The sequence below is a fragment of the Eumetopias jubatus genome, unplaced genomic scaffold (genome assembly GCF_037043125.1).
Source record: "Eumetopias jubatus isolate StellerSeaLion01/CBP00866 unplaced genomic scaffold, mEumJub1_p1.0 scaffold_14, whole genome shotgun sequence".
Lineage (NCBI taxonomy): Eukaryota > Metazoa > Chordata > Mammalia > Carnivora > Otariidae > Eumetopias > Eumetopias jubatus.
The window spans coordinates 23,518,662-23,545,424 of NW_028274820.1; the positions used below are offsets into that span (position 1 = coordinate 23,518,662).

At 41.6% G+C, this 26,763-nt stretch overlaps 1 protein-coding gene across 5 annotated transcripts in view; it reads right to left on the minus strand.

Annotated features, from left to right (window-relative positions):
• Window positions 1–26,763, minus strand: part of GSAP (gamma-secretase activating protein) — a 90,669-nt gene that overhangs the window by 10,396 nt on the left and 53,510 nt on the right. For 4 of the 5 annotated variants that reach the window (XR_003611536.2, XM_028117985.2, XM_028117976.2 and 1 more), the window contains exons 17-24: window positions 24,794–24,863; window positions 24,174–24,256; window positions 20,965–21,018; window positions 9,449–9,577; window positions 8,540–8,598; window positions 7,844–7,875; window positions 5,388–5,449; window positions 1,629–1,724 (exon numbers count right to left, since the gene is read on the minus strand). Coding sequence is in view for 4 of the 5 variants with exons in the window: in XM_028117985.2 (XP_027973786.2) it covers window positions 1,629–1,724; window positions 5,388–5,449; window positions 7,844–7,875; window positions 8,540–8,598; window positions 9,449–9,577; window positions 20,965–21,018; window positions 24,174–24,256; window positions 24,794–24,863 (585 nt within the window). In the remaining variant the exon portion in view is untranslated. The remainder of the gene's footprint in view (window positions 1–1,628; window positions 1,725–5,387; window positions 5,450–7,843; window positions 7,876–8,539; window positions 8,599–9,448; window positions 9,578–20,964; window positions 21,019–24,173; window positions 24,257–24,793; window positions 24,864–26,763) is intronic. The other variant, XM_028117992.2, reaches the window with a different exon arrangement.

A 26,763-nucleotide genomic window follows, 5' to 3' on the forward strand; every position in this document is an offset into this window, starting at 1 on the left:
TTTCAAGTCCAGGTCAGACATTTGACTAGTTTGTCAGCAACAGAGCAGTCTCCATGGGGCTGGGATCCACCACGAATCCCACGCCCTGCACCTAGAGGCGAAGGACAGGGCGCCAATCGGAACGGATCTCCATATGGGCACAGATAAAAACAGTTCATTCTCAATGACACAGATTCTCAGTGTCTCCTTGGCTGAAGTCAGGTAAGATGACCCGTAAGCGATATAGTCTGGTTCCGCAGCAACTTCCTCCGTTTGTTTTAGAGAGCCCCATCGGCCGCCCTCCTGAGGGGCCTGGGAGACATGGCTGTTTGCAGGAGCAGGAAGGTCTGGCTACAGTCGGTGACTGCCGAGTCGGAAAGTTAGGGGTACTGCGTTTGCCTAGGCTACATCCCTACCACTTCTGGTCCTATCGGTTCCAGTGGTTGTTAACAGCCTAGTGTTAAAACTTCTATGTGATTAGGAAGAATGATGCTTGAACAAAAACGCTTAATACTTTGGAAAGTGAAATTTAAAGTCAACAGAAAGAGAGATGATAGATGGACATGTTAAATAGTTGTGTTATTAAAGGACAAAGAAAGCAAGTTAATACCAGCATGGGGAGGATCAAAGCCACATTCATAAAGTGAGCTCCTTGATACAGTTCTACCAGAAAGAATTATTATTTAAGAAAGAGTCAATGCCAAAAAAGAAAAGGTTCAATGCCTTGCTTGTAAATATCAATATATGAGAATGCCAACCTCTCCTAATTTATTAAAACTTGTGAAATTCAAAGATATTTAAAAACAGACACTAATGACTACAATAAAGGCAGAAAATTTTAAAATTAAACATGAAATTCAATCAGGGCCATATCAAATACGTTTAATCTTCCAGAGTTCAATGCAAAAATATATGTTCACACAACTGATCATTTGCATACTGGTCTTACCCAAACTTGGAGAAATGGAGTGTTCTTTCTCTTTCTGTGAATTTAAATAAGAATTTGTCTAGCATATTACTTCTAGGTTCTAAGTAGGGTCAGGCCTCAACTCCATATGCTTTCTGAGAGACTCAAGACCGCCTCAAAATTTGGTGTAGCCATTATCACTTCCATTTACACATGGACTGGTGTTATTAATTGGAATTACACAATTTCAGTGGGTGGCTACCAGGTAGATGGGCTACCAATCCCACCAGCAGACTCGAATGTGGTAGTATTTGTACAACTGAGCTAGAATCTGGCCTAACTGGGCTGTTGGCACTCATTAAGAATTTAAGTTCAAGTTCTCTCATGTCTTCATAAACCTCCATGTACAGAAATCATTACCTATGGTTTAATAAGATGCTAGAAGATGCCAAGATGACATGTGAACATTTGGCAACCATACTAAGTTCATCATTGTTCTATACTTCCAGGAACCTATAAATCACTATTTGAAGGGAGTAAAATAAACCACTTTCATAACCAAGTCCTCCTTGGTTTCTTTGTTCTTTTTTCCCTTTTTTCAATCTACAGCACCAAATATACCGGTTTAAGGACAGAAAATCTGCAAAAGTCTAATCTGAAAAATATACTGAACCGCCAACTGGGAGCTACATACTGGGGGAGTGGGGGGTGGCAGGATAGAGAATAAAAAAGCAAAACCAACCAGTTTCGAAATGTAGTCCAGAACCATCTGTTCAATTTTCTTCTTTTCTACACCCTGTAGGTGTCTCAAAAGATGGTCTTTTAGCTCAGACACCATCTGAAAACAAGGACATGGATTAGATAAGTCACAACCTACCCACTCACACCTGCTACAGGTTGAAACAAGATCCATTTATTAACACTCTTTACCAACACAAAAAATACTGGACCTGAAGATCCCATTGGCGGAAATGTACAACCCACAGTGTTACTACTTTAATGGGCATAAATCAGGGACACTAACGTTCCTCACGAGGAACTGCTGATGATTCACCTAGAGCCCAGTGAGCAGCCGAGAGTCAGATTCCCACCCCGATGAGAATTTGCCAAAGAAGCTGAAGGAAGCCACTAACTTAGAAGTCAAAGGTGGAAGTCTATTGCTCCCAGACCTGGAGAACTAACAGGAACAACTGTAATCATGGAGTGACTGTGTTGATGCGGGGTGGGGGTGGGGGTGGAGGGTTGAGGGGGGTGGGGTGTCGTGGGGAGAGGCATGCTTTGGGGCATTTGGAAGGATAGAGGCAGCAGTAAAAACGAAATGCATCAGGTACCTCCCTCTGTGCAGTGGCTCTAGACATTGAACACAGTGCCCTGACACGCAAAAGTAATGAAATTATTGATTCTATCACCTCTGAACAGACTTGTATATCTACTCTGTTCTCACCTTTCTTGGAGCTCACCAATCCGTGGAGCATCCCAGCCCTCCCCGCCTTTTGCTCTTTTGACTCCTTCTCCTTTCTCCCTCTTTGGCCTAAATGTCCTCCTCAGTTGGAGGTCAGCCTCGCTAGAGATTTTTGCACCAATGAACACCATGGGAGTTGTACAACTGATATCATATGCGCACATATTATGTCAGCAGATTTACATATATGACACCCTGAGCAAAACTTAGCCCATGGCACTCCGGGCCACGTGTTAATTAATTAGACTTAAAATTTCTAAATTTTTAAAAAAAAGATTCTTGCATGCTTTTTTGTGCTTTTCAATTTTTCTACGACAACCATAAAGATGAAAATTTAAATCACCCATAATCCTATCGTCTGTGTTAACATTTTGGATTTTTTATTTTCCTTTTCTCTAGTGTGCACACTCATTCCAATGTTTTCTAATTTTTTTTTTTTTCATGTAATAGTTTATGTCATTCAATACTCTTTACCACACTGGTTGTAAATGGCTGCACAGTATTCAATTTTAGGAGAAAGTACTAGAACTGAATTATTTATTCTCCTCTTACACATATGGGATACTTCTTCTACGACTGTGAATAGAACTAAAAAAAACCCTTATACATGACTTGTTTGCCATACCCCCAATTATTTTCTCAAGCTAAATTCCTAGAAATGGAACTTGGTGCGTCACGAACTTAAGGTTTACAGAGACACTGCAGAAATGCCTCCCGCATGGTTATACTAGTTTTCAACTGCATTGCATGAGACTGCCCGATTCCCCGTATGCTGAACTTTGCTAGTGTGATTTTTAAATTTTTGACAATTTCATAGGCAAGCAAACACACACAATTTTTTATATTACATTCCTTAATCTATCCAATATTTCTATTGGTTTACGGCATAAGGTGGTGGTATTTGGGATGGGATGACTCCAACTGTCTTTTGCAAATAGGCAGCCATTGATCGATTAAAAATTATTTCTTTCCAGTGATTTTTTTTAAATGCCTAATTTTATCATACACTAAAGATTCAAATTTAAACTAGTGTCTCCTGTCAGTCTCCTGTTTATTTTGTACAAGCACCATATTGTTTCAATTACTGTAGATCAATAACATACTTAGCTCTCTAGTAATGTCAGCTCCACTCCTTTTTGTCAAGTGAGTCACCTGGTCAACTGTCAGAGAAACTTCATTGGCTTTTTTGTTATAATTTTATTAAACCTAGATGCTAAGGATTTGGAAATGGAATAATGTTTTTCATTAATTTTTCTAACTGGTTAATCCTAATAAAAAAGAAAGTAAATTTAGAATCACCAGCTTATTAACTTGTTCCTTAATACTTTCCATTTCCGCTGGTGATTATTTTGTTTGTTTGTTGCACTGGAAAATCATAGCATCTTCTTTTACTTTTGTTTCTTATTGCACTGTATAGAATTTCCAGAACGTAAAATTTTAGTGAAAATAGCAAGAATCTGTAACTTATTTTTTGTTTTTTGACAGAGAGAGTATGTGCATGGGGCAGGAGTGGGGGAGAGCGAGAGAGAGAATCTTAAGCAGGCTCCATGCTCAGCGCAGAGCCCGACAGGGAGCTCGATCCCATGACCTTGAGATCACAACCCAAGCCAAAATCGAGAGTTGGACGTTCAACCGACTGTGCCACCCACGCACCCCACTTCCTTCTGATATTAATAAGAATGACCCCAACATTTGATTTAAAAAGATGTTAGCTATCAGTATTAGAATATTTTTGTCTTATTGATTTGGTGTATTCCAGGAGTGGAATTTTACTTTTATCAATTTTAAGCACCTATAGAGATGATCTTTTTCCCCCCTCTTTGACCTAGTGATATGATGAACTACATTAATACATTTGCTAATGACAAGCCTTCTTGGAAAAAAGGCCACTTGGCCATGTTGTATTTTTTCAAATGGACCACTGGAAAATATTTTGATTAAGCTTGTAGTATCTATGTTAATAAATGAAAGTAAAAGTCGTTAGATTTTGGTTTTAGGGTTATGTTAGTTTTTTAAAGTGATTGAGAAGCTTCCCATCTTTTTTTCAAAAAATACTTTAAATAGTATGGGTATGACCTGATCCTTGAAAGTTTGAAAGAACTCATTAAATAATTTGGTGCCTTTTTTGGAGATAATCTTTTTTTTTTTTTAGAGAGAGAGAGTGAGTGCTTGTGTGTGGGGGGGTGGGTAGAGGGATCAGGAGAGAGAGAATCTTAAGCAGACTCCATACCCAGTGTGGAGCTCAACATGGGGCTTAACCTCAGGACACTGAGAACATGCCCTGAGCAGAAATCAACAGCTGGACACTTAACCAGGTGCCCCTGGGGATAATCTTTGACAAGTTTTTCAAATTATTTTATGGTTATTATGTTTTCAAGGATTTTTATTTCTTCTTGGCTCAAGTTTGGTATTTCTATTTCTCAAGGAAACTTTAACTGGAAATTTCAAATGCGTGAATATGCATTTACACATGTTTTTCTCACATTTTAAAACTTTCCATATTTAAGGTAATAGATTATCCCATTCCTAAGCCTGCACAGGATTAAAGATATTTTACTAGACTTTCCAGATGTCTCTTTAATCAGTTTTTGTAAAGAAATAGATTTTGGATTTATTTATCAGTTCTCTTCCATTCATTTATTTTGATTTCTCTCTCTTTGGTCTTCCTAGTAGTAGGACTTCTTGAGAAATGATAACTTTATTCTATTGTATTTTAAACCCCAAATACATATGCCACAGAGACCTTGTTCTTTCCTTGTTTTAAACACTGAATGCTGTACATTTCCTTATGATGTTTTGTAATTAGAGGTTTTGGGCGGTGACTGATTTATATCTGTCTCCCCCACTAAATTCTAAAAGTGCAGAAATCTATCTGTGGTGCTTACATTGAGCACACAGGGCCTACAAGTGGCTGGTAACAGCTATGTGTTAAAAGAATGAGTGAAAAATAAGGTCAGCATGAGCAGCACAATCTAGCTCTTTACCCTTTTCTTGGATCCCATCGTTTCGCAGCACCCAAATGGCTCCCAGGCCACTTACCAGTCCCATCAGCAGCCTCTGGGGGTTGTCTTCCTCCTGGAAGAGGGGTGTTAATCTTGGCTCTGAAATTAAACAAAACAATAGTCAAGAAGAGTGGTTTTTGGGAAATGGGCTAGAAGAAGAGAAATCAACCTGGGTTTCCCTTCTCTGAGTTATTGAGAAAACAGACCATTTTGCTGATAGGATGAAATTTTTCATTAGATGTGTGACCTATTCCTGAAAGCCGAACTTATCACCCAGGTGATACACACAGAGCTCTACTCTAACAGACCAGGAAAGAAAGAAAACAAGGCACACATTTCCCAACACCAGTAGGCTCTGGCTTTGAATTCTCTTCAACATGAAAGCTCACCACCATCTAAGAACCTCTGCTTCACTGAAGTTAGAGACACTTGGGCCCTCTCTTAACCCCAAGGGGGACATAAACTCTGTGACAGGGACCTGGTGGAAGGATCGCATGCCTGCCTTCCTTGTGACCCCCTATAATTTAGTGACTTTGGGAGTCACTGAACTGAAGGGACCTGTCAATTACTGTAGCAAATAATTCTGACTGACACAAGGTATCCGACTAAAAAGGTAACCAGTTGAAGATGGAAAAGTGACGTGTAAGGTTAAATCGGATGGCACTTTCTCCGCCATGATTTGCACTATACCAGCAGACTGGAGGGGCAGACACACACAATCTTGTTGCAAGATGGGCCCTAACACTGCTCTAACTACACCTGCGTGCCCTGCGCCCCCTCTCCTAGAGCAGCTGAGGCCCGCACCTGGCAAGAGAGCAGAGCTGCCCTGGTCAGCGGGCTGATGACACTGTGTGGAACAGCACAGGTGCCTCTTGCGCCCTTGGGATGAATCCTACCTGGGTCCCACACGAGCTTTCTGATTAAGATGAAGCAATTCAAAACTGGACACCAACAGCCCTGAATTTCATCCAGATTGTTCTGTTTCTGTTAGTGATGACATTCTTCCTAGGGTGCTAGTGCAAGCCAAGCATGTGAGAGGAAGGGACAAGTTTCCAAAGTGCACACAGAGAGAATGACTGGCCACAGGATGCAAACGGCGGAATTACAGAAGTCGGAGCTCCAACAGGGGCAGAGGAGTGATGGACACAACAAAAACCTTGACAACTGGCAACATTTCCCATACTGCAAACTTTCTAGCTAGGCAAGAAGGGCAAGCCTGAGCCAGGCACATTCACACCCCGGCTGCAGGGCAGGACTCCTGCCTGCCGCTAGCGGAAGAACCCCTGGCTCCGGGCATGGACGGCCTGGAAACACAGCCGGAGGCTGGTTCGCTCCGGATTGCTCAGTGAGCACAGGCTCTGTCGCCCTGGGCTGGATGACAAATTCACTGTCCTGGTTCACATGATCTGTGTGCACAGCTGCAGCATGTCCCACAATGCACTGTATAAAATCATTTCTGTTAGGGTCACCCAGGATACACCTAGACATCCAAGCCTATAAAACAAACGTGGGATATAAAAATAACAGCTTTTTAAATGGAGGCTGGTCTTTATGAGGCCTGAAAGGGTTCCAGCGACAAAAACCACAAAAAGCTTGTACCCGGATTCGCTTAGCCTTCTCTTCCCCCAGTTTTATCCTGTAGGGTATTTATCAAGACTTACCTCGGATGTCACTCCCTCTGGCAAGCCTTTTCTAAGCTCTCTCTCTTCCCAACCATCCCCACTCCTGACCCAACTCCCCCCACACACACTGTGGTTCTAGAACACCCGTCACCTGGTTTAGAAACAGCATGTTAGCATTTCTTCCTCACAGGTTAAGGACAAAGCAGCCATCTGAGGTATCTCATGCACAAAGCGCTGTACAAGGCGCTATACACATCTCCCCATTCACTCTCACTTTCCTCCTCACGTTGCCCTGAAAAGGTTAATGCACGAAGTGAACACATGGCTTGCCCAAGAGCACACTGTTGACATGAGGCTGGACTGGAATTGAAGCCAAGTTCTGTCTGGCTCCAAGCCCATGCTCTTCCCCCATAACCACACTGCTTACCCAGAGACTCCTATCTTTGTACTCCTATGACCTAGCCCGGGGAGTACCCAAATGTTAACCAAAATGAAAGACCCCTGTATGATCAGACAGCTGGAAAGAAAGCAGGCCTAAGCCAGGGGAACTGCCGAAGTGCATCTTGTGGGTACAGCCACAGGGCACAGTAAGTAGATCAAGGCTCTGAAGAAAAATAATGAAAACCAGACAGCCAACACTCAGGGACCCTTCCAGCAAAAGCACATTCAGCAGCTGTCCCTAAAGGTCCCGGTGCCAAGACAGACAAGGAAGGAGCTGGGTGGTCACTCTAACAGGGAGATATTAAAGGGTGCTGCCTTCATTGAACTACTGAGCGTGATTTTCTCGCCAACCCACAGGGGTAGGAAACACCGTGTTACAAACCAAACGCTGACTGAAATCCAGAAGGCTTTATTACAGGTCTTTTCTTACCCAAATTCCTTGCTTCTAGGTTAGAAATCACCCTACAAAGAAATTAGCCAACGTTATTCACATAGGAAGATGAAAAAAAAAAAGCCACAATACCATACAAAGACATCCTCCATAAAACCACTGCAGAAACTGTTCTCAGGCGGCCGAAAACCTCAAACACTTTAATCAACTTGGCAAAAGCCACATTAGGCAATTATAAAATCTCAAAACCCTTTAGCGCTAACAATAACTTAGAACAATCGCAGCACTCAGTTATTGGAAATAATGGAAACAAAATAGAACAGGGTTGGAATGGGCCTGTACTTGTAGCACTCTGAGATGACTCATCTATCCAGAAAATGGGCTTTCAAAATAAGAGCCAGCTCATCAGCCCACTAACACATTTTAAATGAAACTACTGTCTCTACCCCCTTTAAGTGCTTACTACTTTAGTAAGGGCTTTCTTTACCACTTATCGCTTATAATTCATCCGGCCTCAGGATGCAAGCCTATAAGGTTTAACACATACAATTTTCCCACTAGAAGTTCTAGCACCAAACTCGAGAATAGGGCCAAGGTGGCTGCATTCATTAAGCCGACGGCATCATTTTGTTGAGGATACTCAACAAAAGGAAGCTACTTCCATGAAAGGTATCCAAAAAAGTACTTGCAAAAAACAGCCATCTAATAGGTACACTAATCCCTAATTTTACTTACTTCATTGCATTATCAAGAATATTCCTCACATACACCATGGACCTTCTTCTTCCTGTTTTCTAGAAGGGAGAACATGTCAGAGGTGTGGAAGGTAGAGGTTTTGTGGGTGCCATTTTTCACACCAAGGACATAATGCGATATAGTAAAGAGTTTCAGAAAAAAGAAATATACTTTCCAGGTACTCAAAACACCTACGTTCTTAAAAATTAGTTAAAAAAGCATTTTAGGCTGAAATGATTATAGATGTAGAGGAAGTTGCAAATCAACTAGACAGTGTTGTTGTTATGTACAGTAACACTACGACTACATACAATGCTACAGAGTGATCTCATGTGCGCTTCACCCTCCCCCCCCCCGTTTTTATCTTATATAAAGGACTATAGTGCAATACCAAAATCAGGAGATGGATATTGCTAGAATGAGTGTATAGTCCTACGTCACTTCATCGCGGATGTACATTCATGTACCGCGACCAAGATACAGAACTGTTCCATCCCCCCAAAGATCTCCCTTATGTTGCCCTCCCTCGTGCTCCCTTGTGTTGCAGTCCCAGCCACTCTTCTTTCAACTATCCATAACCCCTAGTAACCACTAATTTGGGAACACTTAGGTTTTTTAAATCAATTTTTAACTATACAAGCAACGCAAGAACACAGGAAAGACCGGGATGTTAATCTCACTTCTACTCTGAACATGCTGCGTGTGCCCCTTAACCTCTGTGCACTTGATTTTCCTCCTCAAGAGAAGACAGATCAGAGATGCACTGTGGTCTTCTTGCAACAACGCAAAAGGGCCTGGCGGTTAGGGAGAGTGGGGTAAATTGAAGCCAGCCTTAGGACGTAAGGGCATCACCTCATCTGATGCACTATACTTTTGCTTCTTGCTTTATTCTTATGAATCCACACAAACCTCTTCTGAGATCAGGCTATGCCATTCTCTCTGGACCATGCTGTTGTTATAGAGCAAGTGTGGCTTGGAGTACTTAATGTATTCCAGGTTGGAGTTCAGTTTTTCCCAGTAGCCCTTAAAGCTGTGCACCTGCAGAAGACAAAAAGCATTGGTGAGCTTGAGAAGCAGGACCCGTGGCCCCGACCAATCAGCAAGGACCACCCGAGCCTTGCGGCAAAGCCAGGCTCGCCTTACTTCCTCAGCTCTTAGAGGGCAGCATTTCTGAGTGAATTCTTCCCACGAAAGACGGCATTCTCCACCTGCAGGAATTCTAAAATAGTAAGACTTAAAGAGTCTTGCTTTCCGCATTTCCTTTTCTGCCCCTTTTACAGAAAGCCACTGCCCCCTTCCCCAAACCAGCATGAGTCACCTGGGTTAAGGCTAAGTTGGGAAGCCTGTATTAAAGCCAGTGTTGTATTAAACACATCAGATCATTTCCTCTCCAGAGACCCATTTTTCTGACTTAGGTCGTGTCAACAATGCTATATCCAGTCAGAGAATGTGCATAAGACGTATAGCACATGGAAGGGGCTTACTTTCCTGCTAAGTTTATCTACTTCCAAAAGATGTCTTTCAAAACCTAGGAATCAGAAAGGTGGAGTGAACTGGTTTTACATTCAGTCGTCAAATACTCCAAAACTTCAAAACAGATTTTTTGGCATCCTATCTAGGTCTTTGACATGTTGCTATAATTGAAGCAATATTGTATCCATTATATTCGTTTTTAAATACAATGCAATACTAATACAGTTTTTAATACTGAAGGATGTATTGATACAAAACGTTTTTTAATTTTTTAAGATTTATTTATTTAAGAGAGAGAGAGAATGCGTGAGAGTGGGTGGAGCAGAGGAAGAGGGAGAGAGACTCTCTAGCAGACTCCCCACGGAGCGCGAAGCCCGATGCAGGGCTTTATCCCATGACCCTGAGATTGCCTGAGCTGAAACCAAGAGTCAAACGCTTAACCAACTGAGCCACCTAGGTGCTCCTGTTTTTTAATTTAAAAAATTTTAAATTTAAGTATAATTAACATACCATGCTATATTAGTTTCAGGAGTACAATACAGTGATTCAAGAATTCTATACATTACTCAGTGCTCACCACAGTAAGTGTAGTCACCAACTGTCACCAACTATTATTACAATCTTATTGACTAGATTCCCTCTGCAGTATGGTTCGTCTCTAAGACTGATTTATTTTATAACTGGAAGTCTGTACCTCTTAATCCCCTTCACCTATTTCACCCATCCCCCCCCACCCAGTTCCCCTCTGGCAACCACTAGTTTGTCCTCTGTAATTAAGAGTCGCTTTTATGTCTTTTTATTTGTTTTGTTTCTTAAATTTTACATATAAGCGAAATCATGTGGTATTTGCCTTTCTCTGCCTGACTTATTTCACTTAGCATTATACTTATAGGTCTATCCATGTTGTCGCAATATTCCATTGTATACGTATACCACTTCTTTATCCATTCATCTATGGATGGACATTTGGGCTGCTTCCATATCTTGGCTATTGTAAATAATACTGCAATAAACACTGGGGTGCATCTATCTTGTCAGATTAGTATTTTCATTTTCTTTGAGTAGATACCCAGTAGTAGAATTACTGGATCATATGGTAATTCTAGTTTTAATGTTTTGAGGAACCTCCATACTGTTTTCTACAGGGGTTGCACCAATTTGCGTTTTCACTAACAGAGCACGAAATCCTTTTTCTGCACATCCTCACCAACACTTGTTATTTCTTGTCTTTTTGATTCTAGCCACCCTGACAGGAGTGAGGTAAAATCTCATTGTGGTTTTGATTTGCATTTCTTGATGATGAGTAATTTTGAGCATCATTCCATGTGTCTGTTGGCCATCTGTATGTCTTTTTTGGAGAAATGTCTATTCAGATCCTATGCCCATTGTTAAATTGGATTATTTGTTTTTTGGGTGTTGAGTTGTAGAAGTTTTTTATATATTTTGGATACTAATCTCTTGTTGGATATATCATTTGCAAATATCTTCTCTCATTCAGTAGGTTGCTTTTTCGTTTTGTTGATGGTTTCCTTTGCTGTGCAAAAACTTATTTTGATGTAGTCCCAGTAGTTTATTTTTGCTTTTGTTTTCCTTGCCTAAGGACACATTATCTAGAAAAATGTTTCTATGGCTGATATCAAAGGATATACTGACACACATTGTTTTCTTAAATCAATGAAGATAGATTTATGATACACTTTCTTGCCAAAATATATGTGTTTGTAAAAGAATTGACTAGGGCCAAGAGTTCAATGTATAGCTGTAAAACAAATTAAGCTAATGCCTAGTGTGGTAACAGAGTTGGCTATATTGCAAAAAAAAAAAAAAAAAAAAAGATAACTTAAATAAAATATGCCTCAATCAAGAAAAATGCCCTTATGTTAACTAATAGCACATTATCTGAATTCTTATTGAAAGGACAGTCACTATTGGTTCAAAATGAATTTTGGAGTATCGGTAAATTACATAATAATATTAACGTGCTGTTTTAGAAGCCTGAAAGGCCCATCCAGCCAAAATCCCTTCTCACAGAGACAAGAAAAACTATTTCCAAGAAAAGGTCATTTCTAGGGGAAACTGGAACCCTGGTGTCACATCACTCTTCCTGATTGACCCACCTCACTTACCTTTACTTCCCGTTTCAACTTATTTATAATTAATATATCTTTATCCACCCTCTGGTCTTCCTTCTACTGAAAAAAATAATAACGAAAGCAAATTCTGCCAACATTTGGCCATAGTAAGTGCCTAACAGGAAGTCACTGCAGCTTCCTGCTCTTCTGCTGCTGGGTTCAGGCCCACTAACGCCAGAGCCCCACAACTAATTGGTGTTGTGGTGACATCTAGTGGTTGGTCAAGATATTAGCTCTGCCTGCTTTGCCGCAGCAGCCCCACCCCGTGGTCCCAGAGGGACCAACCACACTGTGTCACCACACATGTGGTCCTGTGGTCATGAGGAATATGGGTGCCCTCCTACCCGTCAAAGGGCCTCTTCCCCTCGGGCTGAATGTCACTGTCCTGTCAGAAGACCCCACGCACACACTGTAACTCCTAAGAAAAGATCTCTCCCAAGCGACCTTCTTTCCCCCTCCGCCCCAATTAAAAAAAAAATCCCTTTTCTCAGCTGAGAATAAACAGCTAAAACAAGTCCATGGATGGGCTACAAAGAGGCTTGGAACCCACTGACTGTATGCAGAATGGAGTGAGTTGTGGGAGCACGTTTCTGGGGACGAGGTCTACAGCTTGCACCACATGTTCAAAGGAATCCATAACCTACAATAGTTCAAAACCCCTGAGTTAGAAGGAAAAGGATCAGAGTTTAAAAAATAAACAAAACCCAAACAAACAAAAAAATTTAAATTAGAAACACTGTTCACCTAGAGTCCAGGAAATGTTACTATACACCTGTAGGTCTTTCAAGAAGGTCACCGGGCGGGATGTTACAATGTAGACGAAAACAATTAGTGGCATATGTCACTACATGGTATCTATGAGGTAAGTGATATATTTTTTTTAAGATTTTATTTATTTGACACAGAGAGAGCGCGCACAAGCAGGGGGAGTGACAGGCAGAGGGAGAGGGGGAAGAACGCTCCCCCCTGAGCAAGGAGCCCGATTTTGGGACATGATCCCAGGGTCCTGGGCTCATGACCTGAGCCAAAGGCAGACGCTTAACCGACTGAGCCACCCAGGCGCCCTATCAAAGAGTGATAGGATTTTTTAAGTTATGAAAAATCTCGGAGATCACTGTAAATTAGAAGGTCTATTTGGAAGCCTGGGTAATAGATAAGACTCAAGAGTTTGAAAATGGATTTGAGTAAGTGAAAGACAAGGAGAAGATGTTCCAGATTCCAGGGGCCCTTCGGGAGTGAGCAAAGACTGAGACAAGAATGTGGATTCTGGGTTTAGATCAGAGGCAGAGCATTAGAAAAAGCAACCAACAGCACTTCATTCTCTGTGGCGAAGACATCTGCCTCTAGCATGCACCTGGCTGGCATCCCCCAGATATTGAACTGTGGTGGGGGGGCAACCTGAGCTTCCTGCGTTTCAGAAGCTCCCCGGGCAACCCCAGTGCTCAGCCAGGGCAGAGAACACTGCTTGAGCCTGCCCAGGTAATCTCCGTCTCCCACCCACCCTCACGTTGTTTTCCTCACCTTCGTGCTTACAGGCTTACAGGCTGATGAAGAACCAGCTGTGTGAAAACGTGTGATTGTGTTGTTAATTAATAGGAGACAGGGTTAAAGAGGAGGTTAGAGCCAATCTAGGATGGATCTCAGATGTCAAGTTAACAACAACCTGCTCATTAACCCAGAGACTTAAAGCAGCTCCAAGATAAAATTTCAGATGCTTGAACATAGAATGGGGGGAAGGAGTGGAAGCAGCGCAATCACATCCGAACAGTCCACCTGGGAGCACAGAAAAAACACTCCTGTATCTGTCAGTTGGTACTTACGGAACTCACTGTGAACTGAACACAGTGTTCATCAGGGACAATGGCATCGACACAAAGTAAAGGCCCCAAGAGCCCAAGAAGCACACTGCAGGCTACTTCAGAAGAGCGCACAAAGCCTTAGAATACACAAAAATATTTTATAAGAAAATACTCATGAATGTAGCTACTTCTGGGAGATGCTGGTGTGAGAAGGCATCAGATTCTCAAGGAAGCCCCAGAAGTGTTTTCCTGCACAAGGAGTTTTAAAGTTTGATTTTGAAAGAAGGGAAATTATCCCAAGTCTCTTCTTGAAAAATCAGGGCACCTGGCCGGCTTAGTCAGTAGAGCACATGACTCTTGATCTTGGGGTAGTGAGTTCGAGCCCCATGTTGGGTGTGGAGATTACTTAAAAAAAAAAAATCTCATTTTGTCTCTTAGGAGGACATGAAATAATTACCAAAGGAAACCCATCAAAATTATTAATTGAACAAAAGGACCAGAGGGTTACATTAAGGGATTGTTCCCCATCTATGATTTTGATTGCTAGTTGATTTTAGGAGATTAAAAAAAAAAAGCCCTGTGGTACTGGTTCATCTGCAAATTACTGCCAGGAAAAAAACAATCTGCCTTTCATTTCTAAAAAGCCCTCTGGCTTTGGTCCTACATCTGCTGATTAACCCTCATCTTCTTAGAAGAGAAGAGGCCAACTCAGAGAAAACCTTCACTCTCGACGCCAGGGCTCAACTAGCAGAACTAAAGCATCAATCCAATTTGGCTGTTCAGTGGATTCCATCTCAGTGTCAACTTCCATTTGCAGCCCAGAGAAACACAGTGCCCTCCTACCTCCAGCACAGACAATAAAATAGAAACACCTGTGTGTCCATGAAACTAGCAAAGCACCATACTAAGCCCAAATGCTCTGAGCAGACCATCAGATCCATACTGACCAGTGACTGGAACTCCTGAGGCTTCCTGCAAAGGGGACCGCATGTGGCAAGTGCCAGTTCTCCTACTGATAAATTAATGTCCTCTTTCTTCACCACATCTAGAAAAATACAATCTCTCTTCTTTGCCCAGCTGGGTAGTTCTCTTAGCCTTTTTTTTTTAAAAAGATTTTATTTATTTGAGAGAGAGAGCACAAGCAGTGGGGAGGGGCAGAGGGAGAGGGAGAAGCAGACTCCCCACTGAGCAGGGAGCCAGATAGGGGGCTCGATCCCAGGACCCCAGGATCATGACCCAAGCTGAAGGCAGACACTTAACCGACTGAGCCACCCAGGCGCCCCTCTCTTAGCCATTTTTAATGGGCTGTATTTTTAATGTAATCACTAAATATGGCTCTAAACTGTTTCATCTCATAACCAACAAATGCCCTGAGAAAGCCAAGGCGAAGATATTTCTCTCCTTTCAACCTTAAGCATTAAACAGTGCATCTCCAACCAAACCTATGAAGAGCAGCACAGCCTAATGGCTGCATCTGTTCCTCAATTTCATCATCTGAGGTATAAACTGAAGGTACCCCCATCTCTGCAGATATGACAGGAATGAATATACCAGCCTGGTGCTCTGTTTCTAAGAAGTAATATTTCTTGGGGCGCCTGGGTGGCTCAGTCGTTAAGTGTCTGCCTTCGGCTCAGGTCATGATTCCCGGGTCCTGGGATCGAGCCCCACATTGGGCTCCCTCCTCAGTGGGAAGCCTGCTTCTCCCTCTCCCACTCCCCCTGCTTGTGTTCCTGCTCTTGCTATCTCTGTCAAATAAATAAATAAAATCTTAAAAAAAAAGTAATATTTCTTTGTACCATCAGAAAATGTTTGACAATATTAACTGGCCATAACTCACTGTCCCAGAAAATATGTTCTTTTTTTTCTTCTACAATAATCTACTCACAGAAGACTTCACATCTGGCCACCAAATGTGGGAGTTCCCCTCACCACCCCCCCTACACACACATCCACCAACCCTCCACCACCACCTGGGTGTCCTACAATTTAACTCAATTCTGACACTACCGACCTGAAGACAGTATTGGATCCCACAAGCTGCCTATAAATTGGGGGCTCCCAAGACACCCTCCTTGGGTTTGACAGTTCACTGGAGTAGCTCACAGAGCTCAAGAAAACATTTACTTATTATACATTGGTAAAAGCATACAACTGAGGAACAGCCAGATTGAAGAGATGGCTAGGACCAGGCACGGGGGAAAGGGCTCAGAGTTTCCATGCGCTCTTGAGGCAAACCACCCTCCCACACCTTCACGTGTTCATCTGTCTCAGAAGCTCTCCAAACTCCTTCACTAAGAGTTCTTTGTGGAGGCTCCATTACCTAGGCAGGATTGATTAAATCACTGGCCATTGGTGACTGAACTCAATCTCCTAGGCCACCCTCTCTTACCTCCCGAGGTGAGAGGAGGGAGGGGGTACCTTCTGGGGCGCCTGGGTGGCTCAGTCATTAAGCGTCTGCCTTCCGATCAGGTCATGGTCCCAGGGTCCTGGGATGGAGCCCCCGCATCAGGCTCCCTGCTCAGCGAGAAGCCTGCTTCTCCCTCTCCCACTCCCCCTGCTTGTGTTCCTTCTCTCACTGTGTCTCTCTCTCTCAAATAAATAAATAAAATCTTAAAAAAAAAAGTTCCAACCTTCTAATCATACTTTTGATTCTTTAGGCAACCAGCCCCCAGTCTTAGGTGCTTTCCAAAAAATTACCTCCTTAACATAACTCAGGTGTAGCTGAAAGGGGCTTGCTCTGAATAACAAAAGACATTCTTTTCACTTTTGTGTTATTTCAGGAACTGGGAACAAACACTAAATATAACAAAAGACGTCCCTGTAGCTCTTATCAGTTAGGAAATTACAAGGATTTTAGGAACTCCGTGCCAGGAGTCATGGGTGAAGACCAAATGTATATTTCTAGTTATAGTATCATATATGTACAAACTGGACTTTGCAAAATCAATTAATATTTCCCACATAACCCATGGACATTTCTGGTACTACATTGTTATCAAAGCAACAATCCTCATTTTTAAAAAAATTGTAAGCTGTTACATTGTAGTTTTGTTGATACTTTGGATCCCTAACAAAACTTTTATTTAAATGATGGTGGTTCTCTGTATTGGGAGGGTCAAGGATAAAAGTCTTTTGTATTTCCCTAAGCAATTAATTATACTCATGCTCTGCCCAATTAAAAGAGTATTCTTAAAACATTTCGTAAGTGAAGAAGCATAATTAAATGATTGGGGAAGAGCCCAGGTGCCAACTATTGTTTTCCCAATTGTGCAGGGGCACTTGAGACCCCCTGATAGACACGTGAAGTAACACAATGAGTTCTGAGTGGACCTAAGTGGGAAGGGCATTTAAGTCTTTCTGGCCTTCCCAGTCTCTGGGTCAGATAGTTAATCTAAACAAATGACGAAAAGTTTTCCTTACTTTATAAAATGAAACTGAAGATGTCTGGCTTAAAAAATACATAAAAATACTCCCATTTCTCCATTTGTGGCATGCTCATTCACCTTTTATCTTTATATTCCAGTAAGTTGTTTCTATATATTTTCTAATCTTTACGGGCTTCCTGTGGTCAGATGGTTTTAATAGTTTCTCTTCTCACTATAAAATCAAGGGTAATTTTAAACCTTTCATGAAAATTGCCACTTCCCTAGAGAAAACCATGTTTTATGAAGGGTTAAAATCCTTCGTGGGAAGGTCACTTTTTTTTTTAAAGATTTTATTTATTTGACAGAGAGAGAGAAAACACATACAGGGCGGAGGGGCAGAGGGAGAAGGAGAAGCAGACTCCCCGCGGAGCAGGGAGCCCAATGCAGGGCTCAGTCCCGGGGCTCTGAGATCATGACCTGAGCCGAAGGCAGATGCTTAACCGACTGAGCCACCCAGGCGCCCCGGGAAGGTCACTCTTGATAACACTGCTTTTAAAGGCAAGGACCTTGTTTCAATATACTACTTAATTGTTTAAAATTCTTTTGGAAACCATTTTATAAAGTAAGGAAACCACTTGTCTTTCAGGTGATAAACTGCTAATTTAACTGGTTATGCCACGTTAAATTACATATTCCTATATTAAACATTTGTAAAGTACTCCACGGGAGAATTCTTTGCAGAGAGAGCAGGAAGAAAGTGCTTATCTAGCTTCACTCTGCTCTTCCCTCTCCAGACTCCTTATCAGGGCAGTCATCTACCAAGGAGAATGGAGGCAAGTGTGGTGAGAGTAAATAGGGTCCCTTGGGCCTCGTGGAAAGTCTGGCAGCAAGCTTGCATTCATTTCGAAAGGCATCTCGTGATTCAGGTCATAGGTACTCAGAGCCAACTCCCATAGCACACATACACACAAAAAGAAAAAAGCATGGCGAGAACACTCTTATAACTGGGGCTGGGGAGGGAGGAGCCAAGGGTGGGATGTGCCCCTGCAAGCAGGTCCATCGCAATATAATTAAGCTGAGACTTGGGGTAGAAGAAGTAGGTCAAAGGCAGCGGCTTCTAGTGAGGGGTATTGTGCAAACAGCAATGAGGAAACAAATGAGAAAGATCAGAGCCAGGTGTCCTGTGTCTCCCATGCTGAGTGACTGGGGTAGGGGCTGGGGAGCTGGTCAAACCGAACTGAGTACCATCTCATCTCCTCCAGAGCTCAAGGCCCATCCCAGCAGCGCACCTTTGCCTTCCCTGACAGATCGCATCTGCGTCTGCGTGGACAAGGTGGTGAAGAGACCTACAGTTGGAAAGTGTGCTGTGTACCACTTCCTACCAGCATGTAGACACACGTGGAGAAGTGAGGGAGCTCCCGAGCGTGTCTGGGAATGGTTAATGGGAAACATCTGTCTGCAGGGCCAAACGCTAAAGATAATTAGAGGAGAGGAGAAAAAAGGGAGATGGCAGAGTGAATATCAGGGGAGAAAAAAATATGAATAATATAAAAATGCATCATTTTACACACACATACACACAAAAAGAAAATAGAAAAAGAGTGCAGAAATAAGCCACTTTGTTCCTGAGCAAAGCCAATCATATTCTTAGAATAAGCTAATGGGTAAAAAATTGAGAGAACCTTCACATCACTCTTTTATACTTAATTTTTAAAATGAAAATACACAATGGCGATAAGATTGTAGCAAAACTGATAAACTCATAAATTCCTTGTAACTTAATCACAACTTTTTTTTTGAATACCAATTTGGCAATAAGAATCAAAAGCTTTCAAAACTGTCATAGCCTTTTGGCCAGCAATACTCCTGGACATTTAACCTTGGAGGAATAAATCAAAGGAAAAACTGTCTAGATAAAAATATTCACTGCCATTTTTTTTTTTAAATGGGGGCTAGAGACAAACTAAATGTCTCAAAACAGAAAAATAATTCATTAGGACACAACAACCCAGCAGAATCCTCTGGAGCCATTACAGGTCATAATTACGAAGTTCCCATAGCAGCATGAAGACTGTCTGATACAACTGGCGACCTTTATTATAGATCTTTGGATGGCTGTCACTACCATGACAAAGGCCAGGAAGAAACGCGGGCGGGGGGGGAGGGGATTGACAGTTGGTATCTTAAAAACTGTAGAATTACGGGTGACACTACTTTCTCTTTAAAATTCTCTTCACTGGGGCGCCTGGGTGGCTCAGTTGGTTAAGCGACTGCGTTGGGCTCAGGTCATGATCCTGGAGTCCCGGGGGATCGAGCCCGGCATCGGGCTCCCCTTGCTCAGCCGAGAGTCTGCTTCTCCCTTTCCCTCTGCCTGCCACTCCACCTGCTTGTACTCTCTCTCTCTGGCAAATAAATAAATAAAATTTTTAAAATAAATTAAATTCTCTTCACTGGTTTCTTGTGTGCCCATTAAACACATTACGGGGTTGGTGGGACTAGTGATAAAAGCAGAAACAATACAATGAAAGGATGGAGGCTCTTAATAAGAATGTTTTCAGCTATTAATCAAACCTTTCTTTTCCCTTCCTCTTCCTCCCTTTGGAGGGCTTCACAGTGGTCTCAGGCTATGGCCCAGAACCACCAGCTGTCAGTCTCCTTGAAAGACCTTTCTTAGGACCAAAACCTGGAACCGCGAAACCTGCCCCAGTCGGCCCTCTCCCACTCCCAGGGTATCACCGGGACCTCAGACCTCACGGCTTTCGGCTTTCCCCCCGCTGTCCAGGCCTGGCCTGCCCTCCGTGGATCCAAAAGAATCAAACGTAAATAAGAGAAAAGCAGCGCAGTGAGCTGCCTGCTGACAAAAGTCGAGATTTCCCTCTACACACCAAGCTATAATTAACAGGAGGCGACGCCGAAAACAACAAAGGAGCTTCAAGGAAACTGGTAAAATACTCTCCAGTTTTTAACTACATACATATTCTTTTCTACTCACCCACCGCACCCCATTCTCCCTATTGTGCTCAGAAACTCTTCCGAAACCACCAGATTACAGCAAGACACTAAAAGCTACCACTTAGCGGCAGGAAGGAGGTGTGCAGAAAGAAGCTTCACAGAGACCACATACGGAGCCAACAGAGGTCACTTTTGAGAAACAGAAAAGCTGTTCTTAGAACCAGAAGGAAATTAGATAATCCCAGCCCAGGTTACTTAATGGGTTTAAGACTGTGTGTGTGTATTTGTGCGTGCGTGCTTGTGGAGGGGGCAAAAATGAAGTAAGAAGCAGCTACCAGGTCCTCTAAGGATAATGTACAAGAACTCCTCCAGTGTGGACTGGTTTGAGGCGCAGTGGAAAAGACGAGTTCTATGTGGTTTAGGTTGAGCCCCATAATTCTCCATCTTCAGAAAACGTCCCTCTCCAAAGGGTATTCCTGAGAATTGCCATAATATCATCCTCAGTGATGACTCAACCCCTTAGGAAGGATTTTCTAGAGAACTAACCCTACCCTACCCCTTACCTCCAATCTCCCCCTTTCTCTACAAGCCCTTTGGGAACCACCATCATACTTGGGGCAGCAGAGTTGGAACTCCAGCTGAGTGTGGAGGCCAGCAAGGAAGCCATGCACGATGTGCTTTTGTCTCTCCCTGGAAGGACTTACCTTCATGAAAGGCAATGGGATCTCTTCCGTCACAAGGGTTATTCCAGGAATTTCCTAGGGTGGGGGAAAAACACACACACAACTGCTAAACATATCAACCACCACAAGCTTGAGCCTTCAGGAAGTGTTTTCTGCACAGACAGAAGCTGAGGGCAGCTCCCAGTTTGCTAACCTCTACTTTAAATAAACCTTAGGGTTTATAAATAACAGTGAACACAACCCATCTCTTGCCTTGGGAAGGGAAATATTTTTTAAAGTCATGATTACAATAGAGGACAGTCTTGGGGCACCTGGGTGGCTCAGTCGTTAAGCGTCTGCCTTCGGCTCAGGTCATGATCCCAGGATCCTGGGATCGAGCCCTGCATCGGGCTCCCTGCTCAGCGGGAAGCCTGCTTCTCCCTCTCCCACTCCCCCTGCTTGTGTTCCCTCTCTCGCTGTCTCTCTCTCTATCAAATAAATAAATAAAATCTTAAAAAAAAAAAAGACGACAGTCTCTGAAGGAAAGGAGAAGACTATTAGGAATATGGAGCAAATAGTGTATTATTTACACATTTCCTTTTAAGAACAAATGAGGCAAATTACATGTGCACTATCAAATGCAATAATAAGGGGGACATGTTCCTTCTTTGTTTATTGTTTCTTCCTCCCTCTTCTTCTCTTTTGCTTAAATGTATTATATTATAGTTGGCCCCTGCCTCCCTAGAAGGAACCAAAATTAATGGGGTTCTTTTTTTACTTTAGTGGAAAATTTTTCTTCACTTCATCCTCTACCATAATTTCAGAAATAAAAGATATCCAAAAAGAGCTGATGCAGCAGTATCACCATGGCAAATATGAAAGATGTACAATCCATATCAGGAAATCTGAATTATAACATTGTGAGCATTAAAACAAATTTCAATAAAAATATAAACTTCCAAAATGGCCCTTCATTCAGTTATTTTGGAAGTGTGTTTCTATATTAACCATGTAGATTAGCCTCTCAGCTAGTGAATTCATCTTTCATTTTCTAAAAAAAAAAGTAGATGATATATGAGAAAATAATTTAGAAAGTGTTCTGTAGAAAAAAAATCTTCTATTTGTTTAGAACTTAAATGTACTAGATTTTTACTGATATACAACATTCCTGTGGAAAGGGGTACCACAGCAATGTAGAAATAAGTTTCCAGAATATTCAAACAACCGAGTTGTCCACTGTGACCACAGAAAGCCTGTGTTAAGAATATATTTTGTGTTTCACTTATCACTACTCGGTAAGAGAAGACACTTCAAAAAAGCATTAAAATCTCACTACAGCTTTAGGTCTTAAAATAGGAATAACAAGGCTAATTGTTTGCAAAGCATAATTCAGGATCATTTATATGAAAGAGCACCATATGTTCTAGTATCTTAAAAAAAATCCAATTCAGTTATTTACAGAGATAATCTGTCTCCATACAGAAGTATGATATTAATAGTTTTATGATATTAATACTTTTTATTCTGGCAAGTGTTTATTAAGGTGTAGGAATAAGAGCATTTGTAGATTAGAAAAAGGAAAGGCAAATGATTTACATCATTGCTAAAGAGAAGCAGGGACTCAGAATTTCAGGATTAGAAGAGACCTTTAAGGTAACCTACTCCAACACCCTGAAGTTTAGAGCAATGTGGTAAACCCTAAAATAAGCTCAGTAGATGGTAGTTAGAACTGTGGGTTTTTTATATTAACTCTCATAGGACTTCCTGACATCACTCTGGAGGTCTACAATTGCTCCTCCGCCCCACAGTCGTGAGAAATGCAAAAGTGAGGAACTGTCTCTCCAGATGAGCCTCTCACACACCATCCAGTTAACACGTGCTCCATCTTTAAACACAACTCTGGGAACTAGAGGGGTTCCCGGTCCCCTCCTCCCAGACACTGAACTGGAGGATGACAGGGCTGGGTGATGAGGGAAGGAAACAGAGACGTGCATTTCCTGACTCCCTGTGGTTTAACCTGCAAACTTCCTGCCACATCACCATAGACGCTGCATGTATATTCACAAGAGTTCTCAAAGCAAACAGTGCTTGGAGATGGAATGAGTTCATCTTTCCCTTGTTATTCTACAGTGAGGCAAGAACATTTAATAACCCTTAACGGTAAAAGACAGAAGGGCCTTTAGGAAAACACTACCACTGTGCATACCAAACATTTAGAAATTAATCAGACAGACATACCTGCCTCTATTTAGATAGTCTAAATACAAAATGGGCAAGTGTCACAATTTAGCCCAGTACTTATTTTCCAATGTCTGTGTTACCTAAATTCAATTTATTTTTCTAAATGCCTTTTTGATATAAACCTCTGCCTCAATACTAAACATGTAATTCTAACATCTAAGTATGAAAGAAGAAACCTTTTTCAGGGGCAGCCTGGAACCTTTTTCGGGGTTTTCACTTTCTGATCCAACAAATCTCAGTTTACTACACCATGTTCTAGAGAAAATAGACAAAATTTTAGCTCAGCACCTCCCCATTGAAAAATTGGGAGGGGGGCGCCTGGGTGGCTCAGTCGGTTAAGCGTCTACCTTCAGCTCGGGTCATGATCCCAGGGTCCTGGGATTGAGTCCCGCATCGGGCTCCCTCCTCCGCGGGAAGCCTGCTTCTCCCTCTGCCTGCCTCTGTCTCTCTTTCTCTGATAAATAAATAAAATCTTAAAAAAAAAAGAAAAAAGAAAAATTGGGAGGAACGGCCAAGAGGAAGAAAAGGTTGAATGGAGTGAATTTGCTTAAGATTACCAACTTTTACTGAACTTGAGGCTCTACAGTTATTACAGATTTTCTTTATGAGGCTGGGAAAAGGGGTCAATCTACTTAGGAAATAGAACAGCCTACAACAATAGCAGTGGTCCGGCCATTCCTTAGGTTTATAAAAATATTTTAATCCTCTCCAGTTGCTAAAAAAAAAAAAAAAATACCATTTGAAGATGACAGAGGCTTCATTCTGCTTAGTAGTAAGACGAGTGACACATATCCTGTACCTTCTCCTTCAATTCTCCTATTTTATATCACTACCTTTGGCTAACAGCAAGGAGTCACGATTATTTTTCTGCCAGGAAACTCCAACTCAGATCCTTACCAGTCAAAATAAACAAATGAAATCACAGCCATGGGTACTGTGACAGGGATGTCCTACAACTGATCCACAACTGTGAATCGATTTTAATTACATAATACAAAGCGTTAACTTACTGTATTCCAAGCGAGCACTGAGGAATATGGCAAAAGTTTATCCATGTCGCTTGTCTCTGGGTATATGCTCCAATACGAAGAAGCTGAGTAGATTTTTGAAAGAAAAAAAAAAGAAAGACATGGTTTAATAAGGCAGTAGACACTGTAATTCACCAAAACAAGCAAACCCCCAAAACGTTTTTGTTGCCTTATCCTTATCTTTAAAAGGCTAACCATTATGGTTCTACCTTTATGAAATGTTCAAGTTCTGCTCTTTACAGTGAGAATCATTTAAAAAAAATTATTTGGCACTTCTATCTAACCCAAAATGACATTATTCTGCTTCACACAGAAACTGAACTAATAAAGTTTTTTATATCTTACTGGGAAAAAAAAATCACTAATAAGGTTAGAGAATGTATCTCATCAGTCTCCGAACCGTCGCAGCTTCTCACAAGACCATGAGAGAACGAAACTTAATTAGCTGCTGACTGAAATAGAGTTAAAAAAAAAAAAAAGAAGAAGAAAAAGAAATGCTTCTAACCAACATTTTGACAGGTTGAGGCATTATCAATTTGCTGCTTTCCCTCCAGCAAAAGGGTCAAGGATTCAACTTACTATGCACCATCAGCAACACCTACCAATTATAAATTCCTGAATGAGGTCAAATGAATGGCAGGCAGAGATGTTCTCAGAAATCCACTGAATAATCTTTAAAAAGTAAGAAGACAAATCTGTTGGTATTTACATCTGCACCCTGCCCCCACCACCAAAGAAGTACAAAATGTATGTGAATCTTTTAAAATTCTGTATCTATTTTGGCACTGCCGAAGAATATACTCACTTCCCTTCAAGGCACATAATGCAAGACTGTGGCTTAAGCAGTCTTATAAATCAGGTCCATTTTACATATTTTTTTTTAATAAATGCCCTTGGCTGAAATTCAAATAAGCCTTCTTCAACCCCATTTTTTTTTTTTTTTTTGCTAGAGTAGGTCATGTTTTAGCAAAGTACCAGTGTGAAGAGCTGGCGGATACAAGAGAAAACAAACCAAATCACACCCCAAAGCTCGAAGGCAGCAGACCTGGGTTTGAGTCCAGCTCAGACATCAGTGTGAACGTTGGCACACCGCTTAACCTTCATGAGCATCACTCTATGGTCCTCCCAAGGGTATGTTGTAACAACAACTCAGTCTCCACAACCATCCTCACCTGCTGGAGGACTGAAACTTCTTGTTCCCAGCCTTAGACACTATGAGGCTTGCCTAGCCACAGAGCACTCTCACATTTCTGCTCCTACCAATAAATAAGTGGGTTTTTTTTTTAAGATTTTATTTATTTGTCAGAGAGAGAGAAAGCGCACAAGCAGGGGGAGCGGCAGACAGAGGGAGAATGCCGGGCTCCATCCCAGGACCCTGGGATCATGACCTAAGCCAAAAGCAGGTGCTTAACCAACTGAGCCACCCAGGCGTCCCAGTAAGTGGTTGTTTTTATTTCTAAGCCTATTCATGCTGGTTGTATTTATCTTCACAATTAGGTAATTTAATAAAATATTACCACCGACGAGTGAAATATGGAAGCAAAAAGAGTGCTGTTTGGTCAATAAAAGTTGAATGCTTCAGAAAGACTCAAAGCCATGTCTAAAACACTCACTAAAAAAAACTATGTGTGAGACAACTGTAAAAGATTAGAAAAAAATTGCCCAATAGATACAGATGGTTCTGAAAGGATCTTTAAAATATGGCTCTCCTTAGGTTAAAAAAAAGAAGAAAGTAAGATTAAGAAAAAAAAAAGAAGAAAGTAATAGGAAGTCAGAGACAGCAAATTACTAGTGGTTTTATGTAAGAAAAATTATTTTGACAGTATGGAGTTTCCTCAAAAAGTTGAAAATAGAGCTACCCTACGACCCAGCAATTGCACTACTGGGTATTTACCCCAAAGACACAAATGTAGTGATCCGAAGGGGTACGTTCACCCCAATGTTTATAGCAGCAATGTCCACAATAGCCAAACTGTGGAAAGAGCCAAGATGTCCATCGACAGATGAATGGATAAAGAAGATGTGGTGTGTGATATATATACACACATACACACACAATGGAATATTAGGCAGCCAAAAAAAATGAGATGTTGCCATTTGCAACAACATGGATGGAACTAGAGGGTATTATGCTAAGCCAAATAAGCCAATCAGAGCAAGATAATTATCATATGATCTCACTGATATGAGGAATTTGAGAAACAAGACAGAGGATCATAGGGGAAGGGAGGGAAAAATGAAACAAGATGAAACCGAAGAGGGAGACAAACCATAAGAGACTCTTAATCTCAGGAAACAAACTGAAGGTTGCTGGAGAGAAGGGGGTGGGAGAGATGGGGGGGTGGGTGGTGGACACTGGGGAGGGTATGTGCTATGGTGAGTGCTGTGAATTGTGTAAGACTGATGAATCACAGACCTGTACCCCTGAAACAAATAATACATTATATGTTAATAAAAAATAAAAAAAGAAAGAAAAATGATTTTGACCTCCAACCCGCTAATATACAAAGAAAGAGTCTTAATCTACATCAAAAGATAGGTGAATAAATGTACTTTTTTTTGTTTGTTTTAG